This window comes from Exophiala spinifera, assembly GCF_000836115.1.
Source record: "Exophiala spinifera strain CBS 89968 unplaced genomic scaffold supercont1.3, whole genome shotgun sequence".
Taxonomy (NCBI): domain Eukaryota; kingdom Fungi; phylum Ascomycota; class Eurotiomycetes; order Chaetothyriales; family Herpotrichiellaceae; genus Exophiala; species Exophiala spinifera.
The window spans coordinates 3300796-3315721 of NW_015622515.1; the positions used below are offsets into that span (position 1 = coordinate 3300796).

General features: G+C 52.7%; 8 protein-coding genes across 8 annotated transcripts; 2 read left to right on the forward strand and 6 right to left on the reverse strand.

Annotated features, from left to right (window-relative positions):
- Positions 1-425: 425 nt before the first annotated feature.
- On the reverse strand, positions 426-881 carry PV08_04942 (uncharacterized protein; the record flags this gene model as incomplete). The annotated part of the gene is made up of 1 exon (XM_016379286.1): positions 426-881. One exon carries the CDS (start codon positions 879-881, stop codon positions 426-428), a length of 456 nt encoding a protein of 151 aa, XP_016237963.1.
- Positions 882-3621: 2740 nt separating this feature from the next.
- On the reverse strand, positions 3622-4986 carry PV08_04943 (uncharacterized protein; the record flags this gene model as incomplete). Its single annotated transcript, XM_016379287.1, has 1 exon — positions 3622-4986. One exon carries the CDS (start codon positions 4984-4986, stop codon positions 3622-3624), a length of 1365 nt encoding a protein of 454 aa, XP_016237964.1.
- A 26-nt stretch (positions 4987-5012) lies between these two features.
- PV08_04944 (uncharacterized protein) lies at positions 5013-5543 on the reverse strand (the record flags this gene model as incomplete). Its single annotated transcript, XM_016379288.1, has 1 exon — positions 5013-5543. One exon carries the CDS (start codon positions 5541-5543, stop codon positions 5013-5015), a length of 531 nt encoding a protein of 176 aa, XP_016237965.1.
- Positions 5544-6492: 949 nt separating this feature from the next.
- Positions 6493-7752, forward strand: PV08_04945 (uncharacterized protein; the record flags this gene model as incomplete). The annotated part of the gene is made up of 1 exon (XM_016379289.1): positions 6493-7752. The coding sequence occupies one exon, from the start codon at positions 6493-6495 to the stop codon at positions 7750-7752; it is 1260 nt and encodes a 419-aa protein (XP_016237966.1).
- A 298-nt stretch (positions 7753-8050) lies between these two features.
- PV08_04946 (uncharacterized protein) lies at positions 8051-8536 on the reverse strand (the record flags this gene model as incomplete). The annotated part of the gene is made up of 1 exon (XM_016379290.1): positions 8051-8536. One exon carries the CDS (start codon positions 8534-8536, stop codon positions 8051-8053), a length of 486 nt encoding a protein of 161 aa, XP_016237967.1.
- Positions 8537-9445: 909 nt separating this feature from the next.
- Positions 9446-10262, forward strand: PV08_04947 (uncharacterized protein; the record flags this gene model as incomplete). Its single annotated transcript, XM_016379291.1, has 2 exons — positions 9446-9467; positions 9583-10262. 2 exons carry the CDS (start codon positions 9446-9448, stop codon positions 10260-10262), a joined length of 702 nt encoding a protein of 233 aa, XP_016237968.1.
- Positions 10263-11051: 789 nt separating this feature from the next.
- On the reverse strand, positions 11052-12043 carry PV08_04948 (uncharacterized protein; the record flags this gene model as incomplete). The annotated part of the gene is made up of 2 exons (XM_016379292.1): positions 11052-11922; positions 11997-12043. The coding sequence occupies 2 exons, from the start codon at positions 12041-12043 to the stop codon at positions 11052-11054; spliced, it is 918 nt and encodes a 305-aa protein (XP_016237969.1).
- A 1420-nt stretch (positions 12044-13463) lies between these two features.
- PV08_04949 (uncharacterized protein) lies at positions 13464-14357 on the reverse strand (the record flags this gene model as incomplete). Its single annotated transcript, XM_016379293.1, has 1 exon — positions 13464-14357. One exon carries the CDS (start codon positions 14355-14357, stop codon positions 13464-13466), a length of 894 nt encoding a protein of 297 aa, XP_016237970.1.
- Between the last annotated feature and the right edge of the window lie 569 nt (positions 14358-14926).

Below are 14926 nucleotides of genomic sequence, written 5' to 3' on the forward strand. Positions count from 1 at the left end.
AGTCTCGTATTTCCGTATTCCGTAACTCGCCCTCTATGTGTCCGTGGTGGCGTATGTTCCTGAACTCCGATAACCTGCAGTTGATTCTGTCTCGTTGTCCTCCGGTGCTCGTATAGTAATACACTTGTCATCCAATATCAGAGAGTCTTTGTTGCGATAACGCGCACACTCATGCTCTCTTTTCAATATCCCAAGCTTTTGACTCTTTCCAGGCCTTGGAAACCAACCCACACAAAACAAAGACTCACCTCCTTAATGTGCCCATGGAGGGAATCGGTTCATGGAAATAGTGATACTTCCCCAGTAACACAGTAACATCCAAACCGTTTGACCCAAATGTTTCAACCCACGTCCGTTGCCACCTGTGGCTCGATGAAATTGGAAAAAAATGACCCAACCGCCAAAACAAAGAAGTACTGCGCCAATCAATTCGTCGTTGAGTTCAAGGAAAGAGACGCCTGGAAGCCGTCAGGAAACCTCAATGCGTTCGGGCAAGATGGTTCGCAGGCAAGAGTGAGATGGAATTGTCTCGACTGGTCGATTATTCGTAGTTGGTACTGGAGTGTCGGATTGTGGCTCATGGCCTCAATGCCTCCTCTTTGCTCAATCATCGTCTGCAGAGCCCTTGCATGGAAATGCAGCTCACTCTGCTGGCCAAAGTCAGCCGTGTAGACCAGCAAAAGAAGCACCGCTTGGATATTTGCGTCTGAGCTTGCATTGTCCGCTGCCCGGAGCCGATTCCATAGTAGATTCGTTCCTCGTCCAAAATGTGTCTGTGCATCGACTTGATCTTGAACCGTTTCCGGACTCGAGTTCACTCTCCACCGAGCAGCATAGGCATATGCTAGCAGCAGATTTCGAGATGCTTCATGCTCACGCATGTACCTGATCGTCGTGTCCAACACCCCTCGGTCGCGACAATGCGGACAAAAGTTTGCAGAAACTAGATTTACAGTCAGTGGCTTGGGCCCTATTCCTATAAATGGCTCATACGGACAGGATTGTAATATAGAATCATCCGGAGAAGGTTGCTCCTGGGTTGTGAGGGAATCGCTTCGTGAGGCCGAAGCCCTTGCCTGGCTCATGTCGGACTCGAAATTGTTGGACGAAACGCTCGACAGGTCCAGCCGCTCAGGTAGAGACGGTGCTGGAGATATCGAATGGGAGCTCGTTGCGCTGCTCGTTGATGTGTCCGTGTCCAAGCGAGATGGACGCCTGCCCCATTCAAAGTATCGCGTCTGGCTCGCACGCTGAAGCAGCCTCGACCTTGTCTCTCGGCGTTGTGCTGCTGAATGGTACGCGGTGTGTCTTTGGATGGTGCTCCGTACATTTGGGTCCTGGCTGTCGACAAACTCGACGACGTTTTGGCGACGACTCGACGAACTTGAACTTCTTCTATCATCCCTTGTAGAGTTCTCATCTTGAGGAGCGCCACCCGTTGAAGACATCGATTTGGTAAAGTATGGTATGATTGTTATCATAGTGTGTCAAATGAAATATCAGGGAGTTACACTCCGCTGTGTCCTTGTCGTCTCAATTGGACGGACGACAAGTTAAATGTAAAAACAAGAAAGTATCATGAGATGGTTGTGGAGGGAGTAAACTCCAAGAACAAACACATGAGGGATACATTGACGAACAAGGCGAATTGAAAGTAGTAAATACCTTGTGATGTGACTGAGAAAGGAAAGAATCTAGGCTGAGGGCCACCGACGAGGCTCGGCAGGTTGAAGGGGTACTTACGGTCGTTGATATATAGGTTCTGGAATACTCACGAAGTTAGGAGCCCCATCTAGAGACAAAACGGCACATAGGAAGTGCTTTCGTCGGACAGAGCCGATACAATGACTCGTGATGGTGAGAGTGCTGAGCATTGTGGAGGCACCTGTTCAGTTTTCAGATGGACTTTCGGAGCCGAATCATCCTAACTCTTTCTTTTTCCTTCGCGGCAAGTCGGGGAAGCAGGAAAAATTGACAGCATGGTCTTTTGAGCATGTGGCGACATGGCTGCCCACTTTCCATTGTGGTTGTCCTGTCTTCGTGGTAATGGTGAAGTACAATTGTGGTAAGCGAGGTAAATATTGTTCAGATCCGTAGAGACAGCGAGATCCACCGATCGGGCTGCACTAAGCTGTTTTGGGTCTTTGATGGATATTTCCCTCGACAGTCATTATATAATAAAGTTCGCAGCCCTCAATCATCCGCACGCACTTTGTACTTGGAACGCATACCCGGATCTCGGGCCTCGTGAACGCCTAGAGCTAGGCCCCATTTACCTCGGATTTTTGACCGCGCTGTATGCTGAAAATGTCACGACACCTTCGTCGAGCGATGGTTGCCAGAATACTTAAAAGAGTGTGTCCTGCTTTTGAGACCACTTCGTCAGCCATTGCTTGTGGCCACGCAAGTAAACTTTTTTCTAGACTCGGAGTTTGAGCCTTCATGAAAAATGGTCGGAAGTTATCGGCCGAGGCTCTGTCTACACGTATAATCTAGCACTGCCCAGCTCGGTCGTTCCCCAGATTTGGCTCATCATCCCTGTGACTCGTGAGCAGCATGGCCGACGAGGCCAGGGTGAAGCGCGAGACGAGGTTTTAACGATGAGCCCACGATCATTCCACTTTGTGCAATTCACTCGTAATCGCCTACGTAGTGTATCAAACGTAATTCGAACGCACAGCCACCAGTACTGACAAAGAGTGATTGATTGAGTGGCATCCACGGTTCACTGCGCGAAGACCGACACGGGTGTTCCTTTCGGAGAGCTGACCGCGACAAGGTCAGAGTGGTCCGGGGAACATGTCTGCTTAAATACAATACAGTGTGGATCTCACTCGAGTGTGACAGTGGCTTGGGACGAGTGCAGGCCAGAGGAGGTTTCTGAAGGAACTTTGATCCTGCGGACCTCGCCACCTGCACTCCATTACCGACACCAAACTTGGGAGAGACAAGGGCCGGAGACGACAGAACTAGAAAAGACAGAAAAAAGCAGAAAAGGGCAGAAAAGGAGCATCCATTGAGGAGGGTCAGGTGATGGAGTCATGTGTCGCTGTGGGCACGGCACCATCTTCCTCGGTGGCGAGGCTGAAGACCCTGAACGGAAGTGCCATACGGAATTAAACCCATGTATGTACTCCGTACTCGATAGGGATATATACACGTTACCGATGAAGAGCCCTCGATAATGTGCATTGGTCTTTTCACAGCTATTGTTGCTTGTCGATCCTGCATGATGGGCTGCTTCAGCATTGACTATCACGGACCAGGAAAGAAATGAAATGTCTCCAGTGTCGGCATGTATCAACTACGCATGCTTGTGAACGTGGCAAATTTCGTGGCAGATCAATGAAGCAACGACTGCTGGAGACCACATGTTCACTTCAAACATGCTCCGGACTACGGTCACTCAGGCCAATATCACTCGTGGACCTTCCCACCGCAAAGCTTGAACAGTTGATGCGAGTAGAATATAATGTGCAGATCTCGGGAGAAAATGTTTTAAAATCATTACAACTAATTCCCCAGGCCATATAGGCTCATACGTGGGGTTGTTCAAAATCTATTACCTACTAACGCAAACAAGAGAACACTATGCATAAGTTGAAAGAATCCATACAGACCCTACCGCCCCCTCTTGGTTCGCCCTGTAGTCGCCTTCCCACTAGCCACAGGTTTTCGAGTCGTGGCTACAGCTGCGGCGGCGCTCCTCGTCTGGATATTATAACCCCCAGCCGGAGTTTCGTTGACATTAACTCGCACACCTTCGCCATAGTCACTATCTTCGTCATCATCATCCTCAGGTTCGGAGTCGGATGCCGGAGCCAGATACCTCATTACTTCAGGTTCTTCCTCCGGAGGGAGGAAGAGTTCGTCTTGAGGTCGACGATACCTAGCAGCATGGTTTTGCATCGTACTGGGTGGCCCAGAGGCTACACGTCGCTGTGGCGAAGCAAACCGGGGATCGTTAGGGTCGAAACGTGGTATCATGCCAGCGTTGGTCTGATATGGCAGTTGGTCCAGAGGAAGATTGACAATATTAGAGGCTGATCGTGGCCTGGGCTCCCAGTCTGGCTCAGATGGGTCGGGTCGAGGAGCACGCGAGCCTGTGGCATAAACGGCTTCGGGATTCGACGCATAGCGACCAGAGTAGTACGGGGCGTTCTGCTGCAAGTAATGTTGTTGCCTCAGCGATTGACTGGAGCTAGTCCGAGAGCCTTGACGTAGAGGGTCAGGCTGCCGGGGTCCAACAACAGATACTCCCTGGGAATAAGACAGGCGCCGGCCATAGTCGGACTCTGGCAAGACATAAGAGGTTGCTGAATCCTCGCGCCCGCCACGTGACGAACTATTTGACGCCACACTTCTACCACGATTTCGTCCGTCCGCAGGTTTTCCCTTTGGCGAATTACTCGCTGACTTGTCATTTCGGCTGGGTTTTTTGCGGACTTCAACGGGCCGGCGTCTGACTTGTGCTTCTTTCTTGCTCTTAGGGGCTGCCTTGGGTGCTGCAGAGGGACGTGGAGGGGTCTGGGTCCGCTCTAAACGTTCCAAGGCATCAATTTCTGCTCGGGTCAATTTGACATTGGGCTTACCCAGAGCCCGAGCACGCGCGATCCTGTCAAGAGCACGCTGCACCAACATGTCCTCTTTGTCTCTGTACGCCACCTGCATATCTTGTCGTCTGGCAACTCCTGTGGGATAGTCGTATTCTTCTTCTTCATCGTCAGAAGGAGTAAAGTCATCATCATGCACAACACCTGAACGCCTGCGGCGGACATAGTCCCCACCCAAATCTATACCGGTAAACCGGAGTTCATCGGAATGAAATCTCTCTTGATCCAGCCCGACCCCCTGAGAATAATCGTCGTCGGTATCGAGCTCTTCGACACGGGTATCGTATTCCCATTGTCGTTGCTGCAGTCCCCACAGCCTGTCGTCCTGCCTCCTCATTCGTCCCCCTGGTGGTGGTCTTCCCCAAGGGGGCATATCGTATGGAGTTCGCGGCCGACCACCTAGACCGCCTCCTCGGAAAAAGCATTCTCGATAGGTCTATCCATGAGCGAAGCATGACCGAGAATGGTCACGCCGGTCGCGCCGATCAGCCACAAAAATGTGCCGATAGGGGAAGCAATGAATGCGATTGGAACGGCAACGCAGGCCAAACCGGTGTAGAGTTGTGAAGTAGTAGCACGGAGAGTGCCGAGTTCAAGATCTCCGCCTTGCAACTTGCCAATCGCCCACATGCCACCAACTACGAGGATGATGTCGAAAAGGAGCCACAGATTAGTGAGGAGGCTGTAGATACTGAGCATGACAAAGACAGCCGCATAGTTGCTGGAAAAGTAGCTCAGGTTGTAGTTGACTCTGGTCTGGACTTCAGCGAAGTTGTTGGGCTTTGACAGTCTCTTGATATCCAAGAACTCGGAGATGGGCTTGATGTTGGCGAATCGAGCCGCAAGAGGCTGATTGCGGACGCTGCTGAAGCGATCGGAAAGGTTGAGGCGGGACGTCAAGGCGTCGAGAGGAATGCTGATGCGGGCCATTGTGACTGAGTGGAAGCAAAGTCGAGGTGATGAAGGATGGATTTTCTGGTTTGGGAAGTACTAAAAGATCGACTCGATGTCTGTTAGCAAGAGGAGAAATTGAGGGAGACTACAGGCGTACATAGAAGAATTTGTGTGCGGAAGACGCGTTTGTTGGTAAGATAAAGCCGGAATGACGAGTCTGTGGCGGATGCTACAATGAGAGTAGTATGAGTTGAAAGTGAATGAGTGTAGACAGGGGGAAGAGCCAGGCAGAAGGTTTTTTGCCAGAAGAAAAAGAGAATAAGAAGTACTGCAGAAATGGTGTTGAGGACCCCCTGTCGAGATAAGTTCGGGTGAGGGAGGGACAAACTTTGGAGAGATTCGCGGCGCAGGCGAACAGGGGGATCTGTCCTCGCTTGGGACACACTTGAAGGCCTCAGCCGGGCTGGCGCAGCCACTCCGGACACCCCCTAAAATTGGATATTGGTACGGGGGTGCTAGGCAGGAATGGGAGCCGAGTTGACCGGCTTTCGCTGATTCTAGACACTGTGGCGCTGTGCTGCCTCAACGCCTCGACCTCGACCTGCCCGCTGCAGGTTCAAGGCACAGTGACTACCATCGCTTGGTCTGATGTGTTGGGACTCGAGAGTGAGAGAGAAAAGCGAGCTGTCAAGTCGCGGGGGAGGACAAGCCTGCGATAAATACGTTTTCACTCGTCTCTCGCCTCTTCTTCCGTAACGCTGTAAGCTACTGCACGTCCTGCTGCACCCACGTTCCCGAGCCCTCTTAATTGGACCACGTTTTGGGCACCAGGCTTCACCCACAGACCCAACCCCTGGTGCCCGAGTGCGCACTGCAGTCCTGCATCCTCAAACTTTTTTGGGCCGACACTTGTACACGAGCACGATTCTCCAACTGTCCTGCGCTGGCTGTCCTTACCCTCTCGACGGGGGGCTAGTGGGTGAAGATGAGGCCACGAATCTTGCATTTCTTCGTCGTCCTCAGTTTGGTCCTTCTGGTCGCCGCCTGGACCAAGGAGGATTATGAAATCTTCCGATTGAAGGACGAGGTTGAAGCCGCCGAGGGCCCCGATATTTCCTTCTACGACTTTCTTGGGGTCAAGTCTTCCGCGACGGTCGAGGAAATCGGTAAAGCTTTTCGGAAGAAGTCGCGCGCTCTGCATCCTGACAAGGCCAAACATTCCTTCGTCGCGTCGAGATCCACCCCGACACCAAAGAAACCCGGCGAGAAGAAGAAGAAATCTGGAGTACACGCGTCCAAAGGGCCATCCGAAAGAGAAATCCAGCGATTCGTGAAACAAGCAGGGGAAAGATACAGTCGACTGGGCGTCGTTGCAAACATTCTGAAAGGACCTGAGCGAGAAAGATACGATTTTTTCCTGAAACATGGCTTCCCATCATGGAGAGGAACTGGCTACTACTATTCACGGTACCGCCCGGGCCTTGGGACGGTGTTAGTCGGCCTATTTCTTGTCTGTGGCGGAGGCGCTCATTACTTTGCCTTAGTCACAGGCTACAAGAGACAACGAGAATTTATGGAACGGTACATCAGACATGCTAGAAAGACTGCATGGGGCGACGAATCCGGTATACCTGGACTCGCAGGCGTCGGTCAGCCTGTCGAAGTACCCGTGCCCGCAGAAGAACCCGACCCAACCGCCAACCTGAACAGACGGCAGAAGAGAGAAATGGAACGTCAAAACAAAAAGGACAAAACAAGCAAGAAAAAGCCACTGCCCAAGGCTACTCCGGCCAATTCATCCCCTTCCGAGAACAGACGACGGGTTACTGCTGAGAATGGGAAAATCTTGATCGTTGACTCTGTCGGGAAGGTGTTCCTTGAGGAAGAAGACGAGGATGGCGAAATTCAAGAATATCTCCTCGACTTGGACGAAATTCCAAAGCCGACGGTTTGGGATACGGCCGTCGTACGCCTCCCGGTATGGATGTACAGAAAAGCATTGAACCCGTTCCTCAAGAAGGGCGATCCAGTGACGCCAGAAGAAACCTCTTCTCCAGAGCCCGAAACGCTATCTGGAAGCATACACAGCGCAGTCACAGAAAAGCTACCAACGCCAGACCTGAGTTCTAGTCAGATCTCTGACTCTGGTTTCGAGATTGTCGATTCATCAGGAATAGAGAAAGAAATCGAAAAGGCTTCTGCGGCTGCTGGCATCAAGAAGCGAGGCAAGAAGGGGAAGAAGTAGAGAAGAAGCCCAAAAATGACTAAATAGAACACGGGTTCCATTTCAGCACGGAATGAAAACAATGTCCAATGGTTGAATATTCTGATGAGTGATTTTGACTCTTGTGTATTGCGAAATATAGGTTTGTATTTGTGATCGTGAGGTCGTTACTGATATTAATGCCGATGATCCAAAGACTCGCTCAAGCTTTTGTCGATGAAAATGAGATAGACGACCACCATTCCGCTTATGATGCTTTGTGGTAGTCCTTAAACATGAGCGCCTTGGGTGCCCTCCCTTTTCCCTCCCTTCCCCCCCTTTAGATGAACATCTTCGCGATCCCCATCAAACTCGAAATGCTCTGGCCCATACCGCCGCCCATGCCGGGCAATGCTGTACCTGCGTCGAAATCCCTCGCACCGCCCCTGGCGTAGAATCGTTCCGACGATTGTCTCGTGGCGCCTCCCATCATCCTCTGTAGGCCAGGCGGCAATCTTATGCCGACCTGGGCGAGCAACTTGGCCAGCGCGCCGCCGGTGATCAACGGCATGATGACGAGCAGGAAGACCTTGAGCGGGTGCCGGCGCATGTACGAGTATATCTCGCGCAGAAAGCGGCGGATGCGGTTGATGAAGCCGGATCGAGGCCGGGCGCGGTGGCCCCGCGACGAGCCACCGGTGAAGGAGGAGAAGAACGAGGATCCGGAGCGAGAGTACGCAGGCCGCGAGGCGTAGTATACTTTTCGCGAGGGACTGCGGCTGCGGTCGCGGTCTTTTGGCCGTATGCCATCGTTCCAGAAGCCCATTGTTGTTGCTGTTGCTGTTGGCGCTGCTGCCGAGCGGTTTGACTCAATATGTCTGTATCCCGGTATCTTAGGAACTATCTTCCCGTATCCAGATCTTTTGGGACTTTCTCTCTCGCGGGACGGTGGCGTTGTGCCCCGTGCGTAGATAGGGGATACGACGGGTCTATTGACAAGCGTAGACCGGTATTGTTCCGGTAGAGGTGGACGGGTAGCAAGCAACTAGAGGGCCCTGATGTATGGACGGACACTGAGCTTCGGCCGGTGTACAGCAGGTATGAGAAAGTCGTGTCGATACTGCAGAGGAGCGACCGACCAATGCGAAAGAGTCCTGGCCAGTCACTGTCTGAACTTCGCTGGCGATGTTGAAGAAGCGTTCGCTTCCCGGCACACAATAGCAGCGTGCAGCCGGTGGTCTATGCTCTAGGAGGGATGGCAGATCAAGAAGGCTCGAGAGCGACAGGAGTTCTCAGGCTCTGGGTTTCAACTCTTTTACCCTTTGCTAGACAATTGGAGAGGCTGGAGAATGAATTGCACTAGCGAGGCTGTAGACCCCGTAGACCCCCTTCTAGTCCTCTAGAGATATTTTAGCGTGTCCAGCATCGATTTGGGCTGTGGCTTGCGTCTTACTTACATAATGCTCGAGATATTGGCCCTTCAAGCCACAGTGGCTGCAAATAGTTGTAGAAAACGTCATCGGTTTGCCGCAGGGTTTCTACCTACGCAACATGCGCCCTCTCTACCTGCGACACACACTGTCCATGCTCGGCCTGCTTTTCTATCCTTGTTCCGTGGCCTCTCATTCTTAACGATCTATGACAGACCTCCTTCTGACTCGTCAATCATATCTTCCGTCCAAGGCCAGGAGATAAGAAAGACTGCGTTGCGAGTAGCGAGCGCAAGGCGCCCACCATGTCCAGCCTTCCAGACTATTGTAAGTTTCCCTCGCTCTTAATTGACCATCCACCAATGTAGTATCCGGAGCCATTCGCTCTCGATAATCCTTGATAACGTGCGAGAACATCTACTTACTTCTCCACTCCCTATAGATGCCATTCTCGAAGTCCCGTCCAGCGCCACAGCCGACGACATCAAACGAGCGTACAAGAAGGCCGCACTGAAGTGGCACCCAGATCGAGTCCCCGTCGACTCGCCCGAGCGTCCCAAACGCACGAAACGCTTCCAGGCCATCAACGATGCATACTACACGCTCTCGGACGTGACGAGGCGCCGAGACTACGATGACGCACGCCGCTTCCACACCACGTACGCCGATGTCGAAGAGGAAGAAGAAGTCGACGAGGATATCCCCCGCACGCGCCGTACCAACGCAGGCGCAAACACATGGAGCAACTTCTTCTCCAACTTTGGCCGGTCGGGCAACCAGGAGGAACAGTTCTCGAACGACCAGTTCGAGAGCGCGTTTGCCGAAATGATGGGCGAAGCCGCCATGGCTGACGGCGAGCAGCAGGACGCAGGCGCGGGCCAACCCAAGCCAGGCACGTTCTGGGCCATGTTGGGTGGACTGAGCGGGGCCACTTTGGGCTTCATCTTTGCCAACTTTGCAGGAGCCATCCCTGGCGCGGCGGCCGGGTGGAAGTTTGGCAGGCTTCGGGATGAGAAGAAGCAGCCTGTCTACACGACCTTTCAGCAGCTACCGCAGGCCGATAAGGCGAAGTTGCTGAGCGAGCTTGCGTCGAGGCTGTTTGCCAGCGCTCTTGGTAGTTGAGTCGAGCGAGGAAGAAACAGAGAAATACTCTCGAGTGCGTGGTGCGATGAGGTGTATTTGATGTCCTTTTCGCGTACGAGTGTATATCGCCTGGATTGGAAGGGTTGAGCATTGGCGTTTTTGTGTTATGAAGTGCCCAGGTAACAATGTACTTTTGATTTATCGATGAGCCGTAACTTGCCCAGGTAGGTATGGGCTGAAGATGTGTTAGTCATATTGCTATCACAGATCCTTTAAGCCGATCTATCTACTTTTCAGAAATACTGAAGGATTATGCCTTTCTCCCAGATAGTGCCATGTAGATCAGGTATGTCAGACCCTATGTAGAGCAGAATCAAGGCCTTTACAAAACACCGAACATATTCCAAGTATCTTCTTTTTGAGTTTCTTTCCATTATCCCGTGAGGGTATTAAGTAAATATGTACCTGATGTCCGTACGTATGATGCGTATAGTCTGTGCAAGGTCCTTCCAGGGGGTCTTTTGATTGCCACGGCCCCGTCGTCCAAATCTTTATTCCCAAGGTTGATTTTGGATTGCCCTGAAAGGAGTAAGTCTCGGATAAAATGTATACGATCCCCCAACGCCATGCGATGCCGTGTAATGCGCTGAATGTATACCTCCCCTAGTCATGTATGTTCACATCCAACATAGCGCCAGAATTATTGGAACCTTCGAAGCCATTCGCATCCACAAAACGGGGCAACACGACTGGAGAACAAACAATATGACAAAAATCAAAAGAAGCCCGGACGAGGGTGTGGATGGAGGCTGGGAGACAAAATCATTTTTAGATCCTGAAGCGGCCGATTCCCCATCTCTTCTGTCTGCCCAGGTCGTCGTGGTGGTTGGTCATGGCGGTGCCTCTGTACGCGCCGGCTTCGAGGTCGTCGGCCGGGGTGGCAAAACGGGCGTTCTGGTTCGGGCCGGCGCTGTCGGTCGTCAAGGGGACGCCGGGCAGCTGACCGCCGCCGTTCGGATGGGTCGTCTTCTCCATCTCCGCCTTCAGCGCCCAGCCCTGCGGGGTGTGGCCGTTGGTCCTGATGCTGGGCAGCAGGTCGAGCAGGAACGAGAGGATGTAGAAGGTGAAGACGAGGGCGACGACCCACTCGAACACGGCGGCGACGTTCCTGTTGCCCGTCCAGCTCGTGCTCGCGAAGACGACGGCCAGGATGACCTCGACGATGATGAAGGTCAGCTTGACCCAGAAGCTGATCCTCAGGACGCGGTGCGAGCGGTAGTGGATGCCCAGGCGCTGGTACTCGGCGCACAGGAACACGGCCGACAGCACGTAGCCGGCGATGAAGAGGAGGAGGAAGCCGTCGTGCATGCGCGGGTGGTGGTACGTGTCGAAGATGGACAGGAGGATCAGGCCCGCGGCGCCCGCGACGGCGCAGATGATGGCCAGCACCGAGAGCACCTTTTGCGCCGTCGACGTGTTGGGCGCGAGGCGGCCCGCGTGCCGGAGCCAGCGCTCCGCCATGAAGCCAAGGTCGAGAAACACGGTCGTGATGACCGCCCCCGTGATGAAGAGCGGCTTGAGCCCGTACGCCCCCGTGTCGGAGATGTAGGCTATCGTCTGGCCCGATTCCATCGACGGGTAGATCGGGTGGCCTTCTGCTTCCCAGTTGATGAAGAGCGCGAGGAGCATGCCCAGCCACCTTGAGGATTTTGGTTAGCCGCAAGACCTCACGTGTGTGGGAGATGAGCAGGAAGAAGCGTGGGGAGCACTTACATGCATGCTGAGACGATGGGGAACAACCAACTCCCGAGGTACCACATGTCGAGAAGGCTGCTCCGAGGGAAGTCTAGTCCGTCTGTGGTTGGGTTAACGGCGTTTGAGAGGTCTCTGCGTGAAGAGAGTCGTCGAGTGGACGCAGGGAGATGTGACGAGTCTTCCTTGTGGCGATTCGAGAGTACAAAGATTCGTATATCCAAAAAGAAAACGACAGGTGGTAGTGGCTTGATGCGTTAATGGATGTTTAGATGATGTACATGTATTCTCCCCTTTCTATGATCGGTCGGCCGCGGGTATGTAGGCAAAAAGCCTGCCCTTACTCAAATGTAAACGGGAAAGAGACCGGGTGGTTCGAGCGAGGAGGAGGCGGAGGAAGAGGACAAGGAGCAGAGTAATGGATATGTACGACGGTTGATGGATATTGACCTTGACCCTTTACATCATGCCTTATGTATAGTACGACTATGGGGGGAGGTAGCATTCATTCGTTATACGGATGTCGGCAGCGGCGATATCTCTCAAACTCCTTTCTGGTCCATGGAGAATCATGCAGTAACTGTTAGTTCATGACAAAGCCTCCGCGGGTCTTGGTGATGTCGCTCCGCAACGGGAACGCTCGAGCAGGAGACTGTCGCGAGACCACGCACCCTCTGCCACCCCGCGAGGTATACAATGCGATATTTTCTCGCTCCGGACACGTACAGCCAAGAGCCTTGATTGTTCACAGCCTCAATGGGTGCGAGTACAGTATCTTGGTCGTTTCAGGCGGACTCGATCAACATTGAACAAAACGGCGAACAAATATCAACGTCACTCGCTGTCCAAGATTTTTATTGACGCAACCGTGGACCCGGCGCTGCCGGCAGCCAATCATCCGGCGCCAGCCTCAGCTCGTCCCGGTCGATCTGTGACCGGCCTCGAATGACGTCGGTTCAACGCCTCCGTCAGGTCCGTTTTATTCCCTAGGGGGGCTTTGCAATGGACCAACATCGTCTTAGTAACCCATTATTGATAACCGCCCAAGGTAAAAGTGATGTCTACCTATTGTCGTAGATGTACGCTGCGTGCACTGGAGGGTAGCGTTGCAACGGGCTGTATGTAGTCAAGCCTGCTACGCTACAGCATACCGCTTCGAGTAGTTCAACTCCTTCCCAGTCTAGCCAGCGTTGTGCTTCTGCGCCGGTCATTGACCGTGTCAACTACTCTAATGGTTCTTCTGCCGCCTAATGGAGACTTCTTGTAAGCAGGGTCATGCTGACCAAGGCAGAGGCTCCTTATCCATTTTGCGACAGTCTCTGTAACGTAATCCGGGGCTCAACCCCATCATGTTAACTCAGTTGGGCCGTCCTTGTCATGTGCGATCCTGGCCGGAGGGGTGTCTGCTCCCTGTGCTCCGGACCATTTAAGATCCTGAAGTTCTCGCTTGTGGGACCAATCACTCTATCGAAAGCCCTCATATCGATCTCATGGAATGCTTCTCAACATCCTCCTGACACAATCTCTTTGATCCTGGGCAACTCCAATCTTGTCAAGGTAATTGCAAAGACCCCCGTAGGTAGAGTCAAGATGCTGGACGACCTGCTCACAAAAGTCCGGCGGACAAGCTGCAAATGATTCGTCCAGTCCAATGCTCGATATCTCTTCCATCCTCGCTGCCTTTTCCGGTTCCAGCTCTGGTTCAGATCTGACATAGTCCTTGGAGATTGCATCCAAGCTGACATCGCAGAGGAGGAGAACCAACAGCACCACCATGCCGGTCCTATCTTTGCCCTGTGTGCAATTCACCATGATGGGCCACGCCTCCTGATCGGAGAGAACATCAAAGACTTCTTTGACTTCAGGACCGCTATGGTCTAGGGTATCTAGGCCAAGACCAATGAGCCCACGAGGTTGCATCAGCTCTCGTCCCAGCACTGCAATGCCCTCGGTGCGATAACCCAAGGCCATCAGAAACACTAGCTTGGCTAAGCTGGTATATTTCAACTGCCAGATGAGATGGCGTTCGAAACCTTTGCCGTTGAGGTTGATATTGGCGTAACGCACACCTGGAAGTTGATGTGACTGATTGACTTCTTGATCGGATGACGGCAAAGCAGCCGATGTCGAGTTGAGGCCAATCTCTGACCGCTTTTTCGCAGCATTGATGTGTTCGGTATTTGAGCGAAGGTCGATGATGGTCTTTATTTTCAGTTTCGCTGTCAGATGCTGACCGTCTGACGCACTGCATTCATCTGGCCGAGCGCTCCGGAAGAACAGGCCAGTGTTCAGAATGTTCGACCCAACGATGGAATTGATGTGAGCACCAACATCGCGAAAATTCAGCAGGCTATCAAACTCGTGTTCCTCAACGTCTCCCATGGTGCTCACAACGTGGCCGGAGGTACTGCGGCAGGAAACCAGCTGTCAGTGACGTGGTGCACCGGGTTCAAGCAACACCGGGCGGGTATGGGGCCAGGAAATGATCTTCTGGAGCTAAATCACATTTGTGGAGGTCACAGCTGGAAAGAATGAAGCTATGGTTCACAACAGCACATTGATGCAGTGTCCCAGACCGGTGCTGTTGTGGTCGAGACACGACGAAATTCCGGGTTCTGGAGCATGTGCCACAACGATCAACAGAATGCGCTCGATAGGCGAACTTCCGTCCAGAATTGGGTAAAGGGTGTGTAGCGTCAGCGCTGCTTAATGGCTCCTTAGCGAGGTCAACTCCGCCTTGTGATCTACGGAACATGCACGTCGCTGATATCACTACAGCGAGCTATCAGTACTGAATACCTAGGTAACTTTTTGTGAGTTTAAGCAGATCTACACGGATGGTGATGACGGCGGTGATGGTGGCGAGCAAAGTTTGATTGATGCCCACAAGCGCTGGCTGGCAAGCAGAGGGTCCCTCCCTTGGACACAAACTCTAACCAGTCGTCCATAGT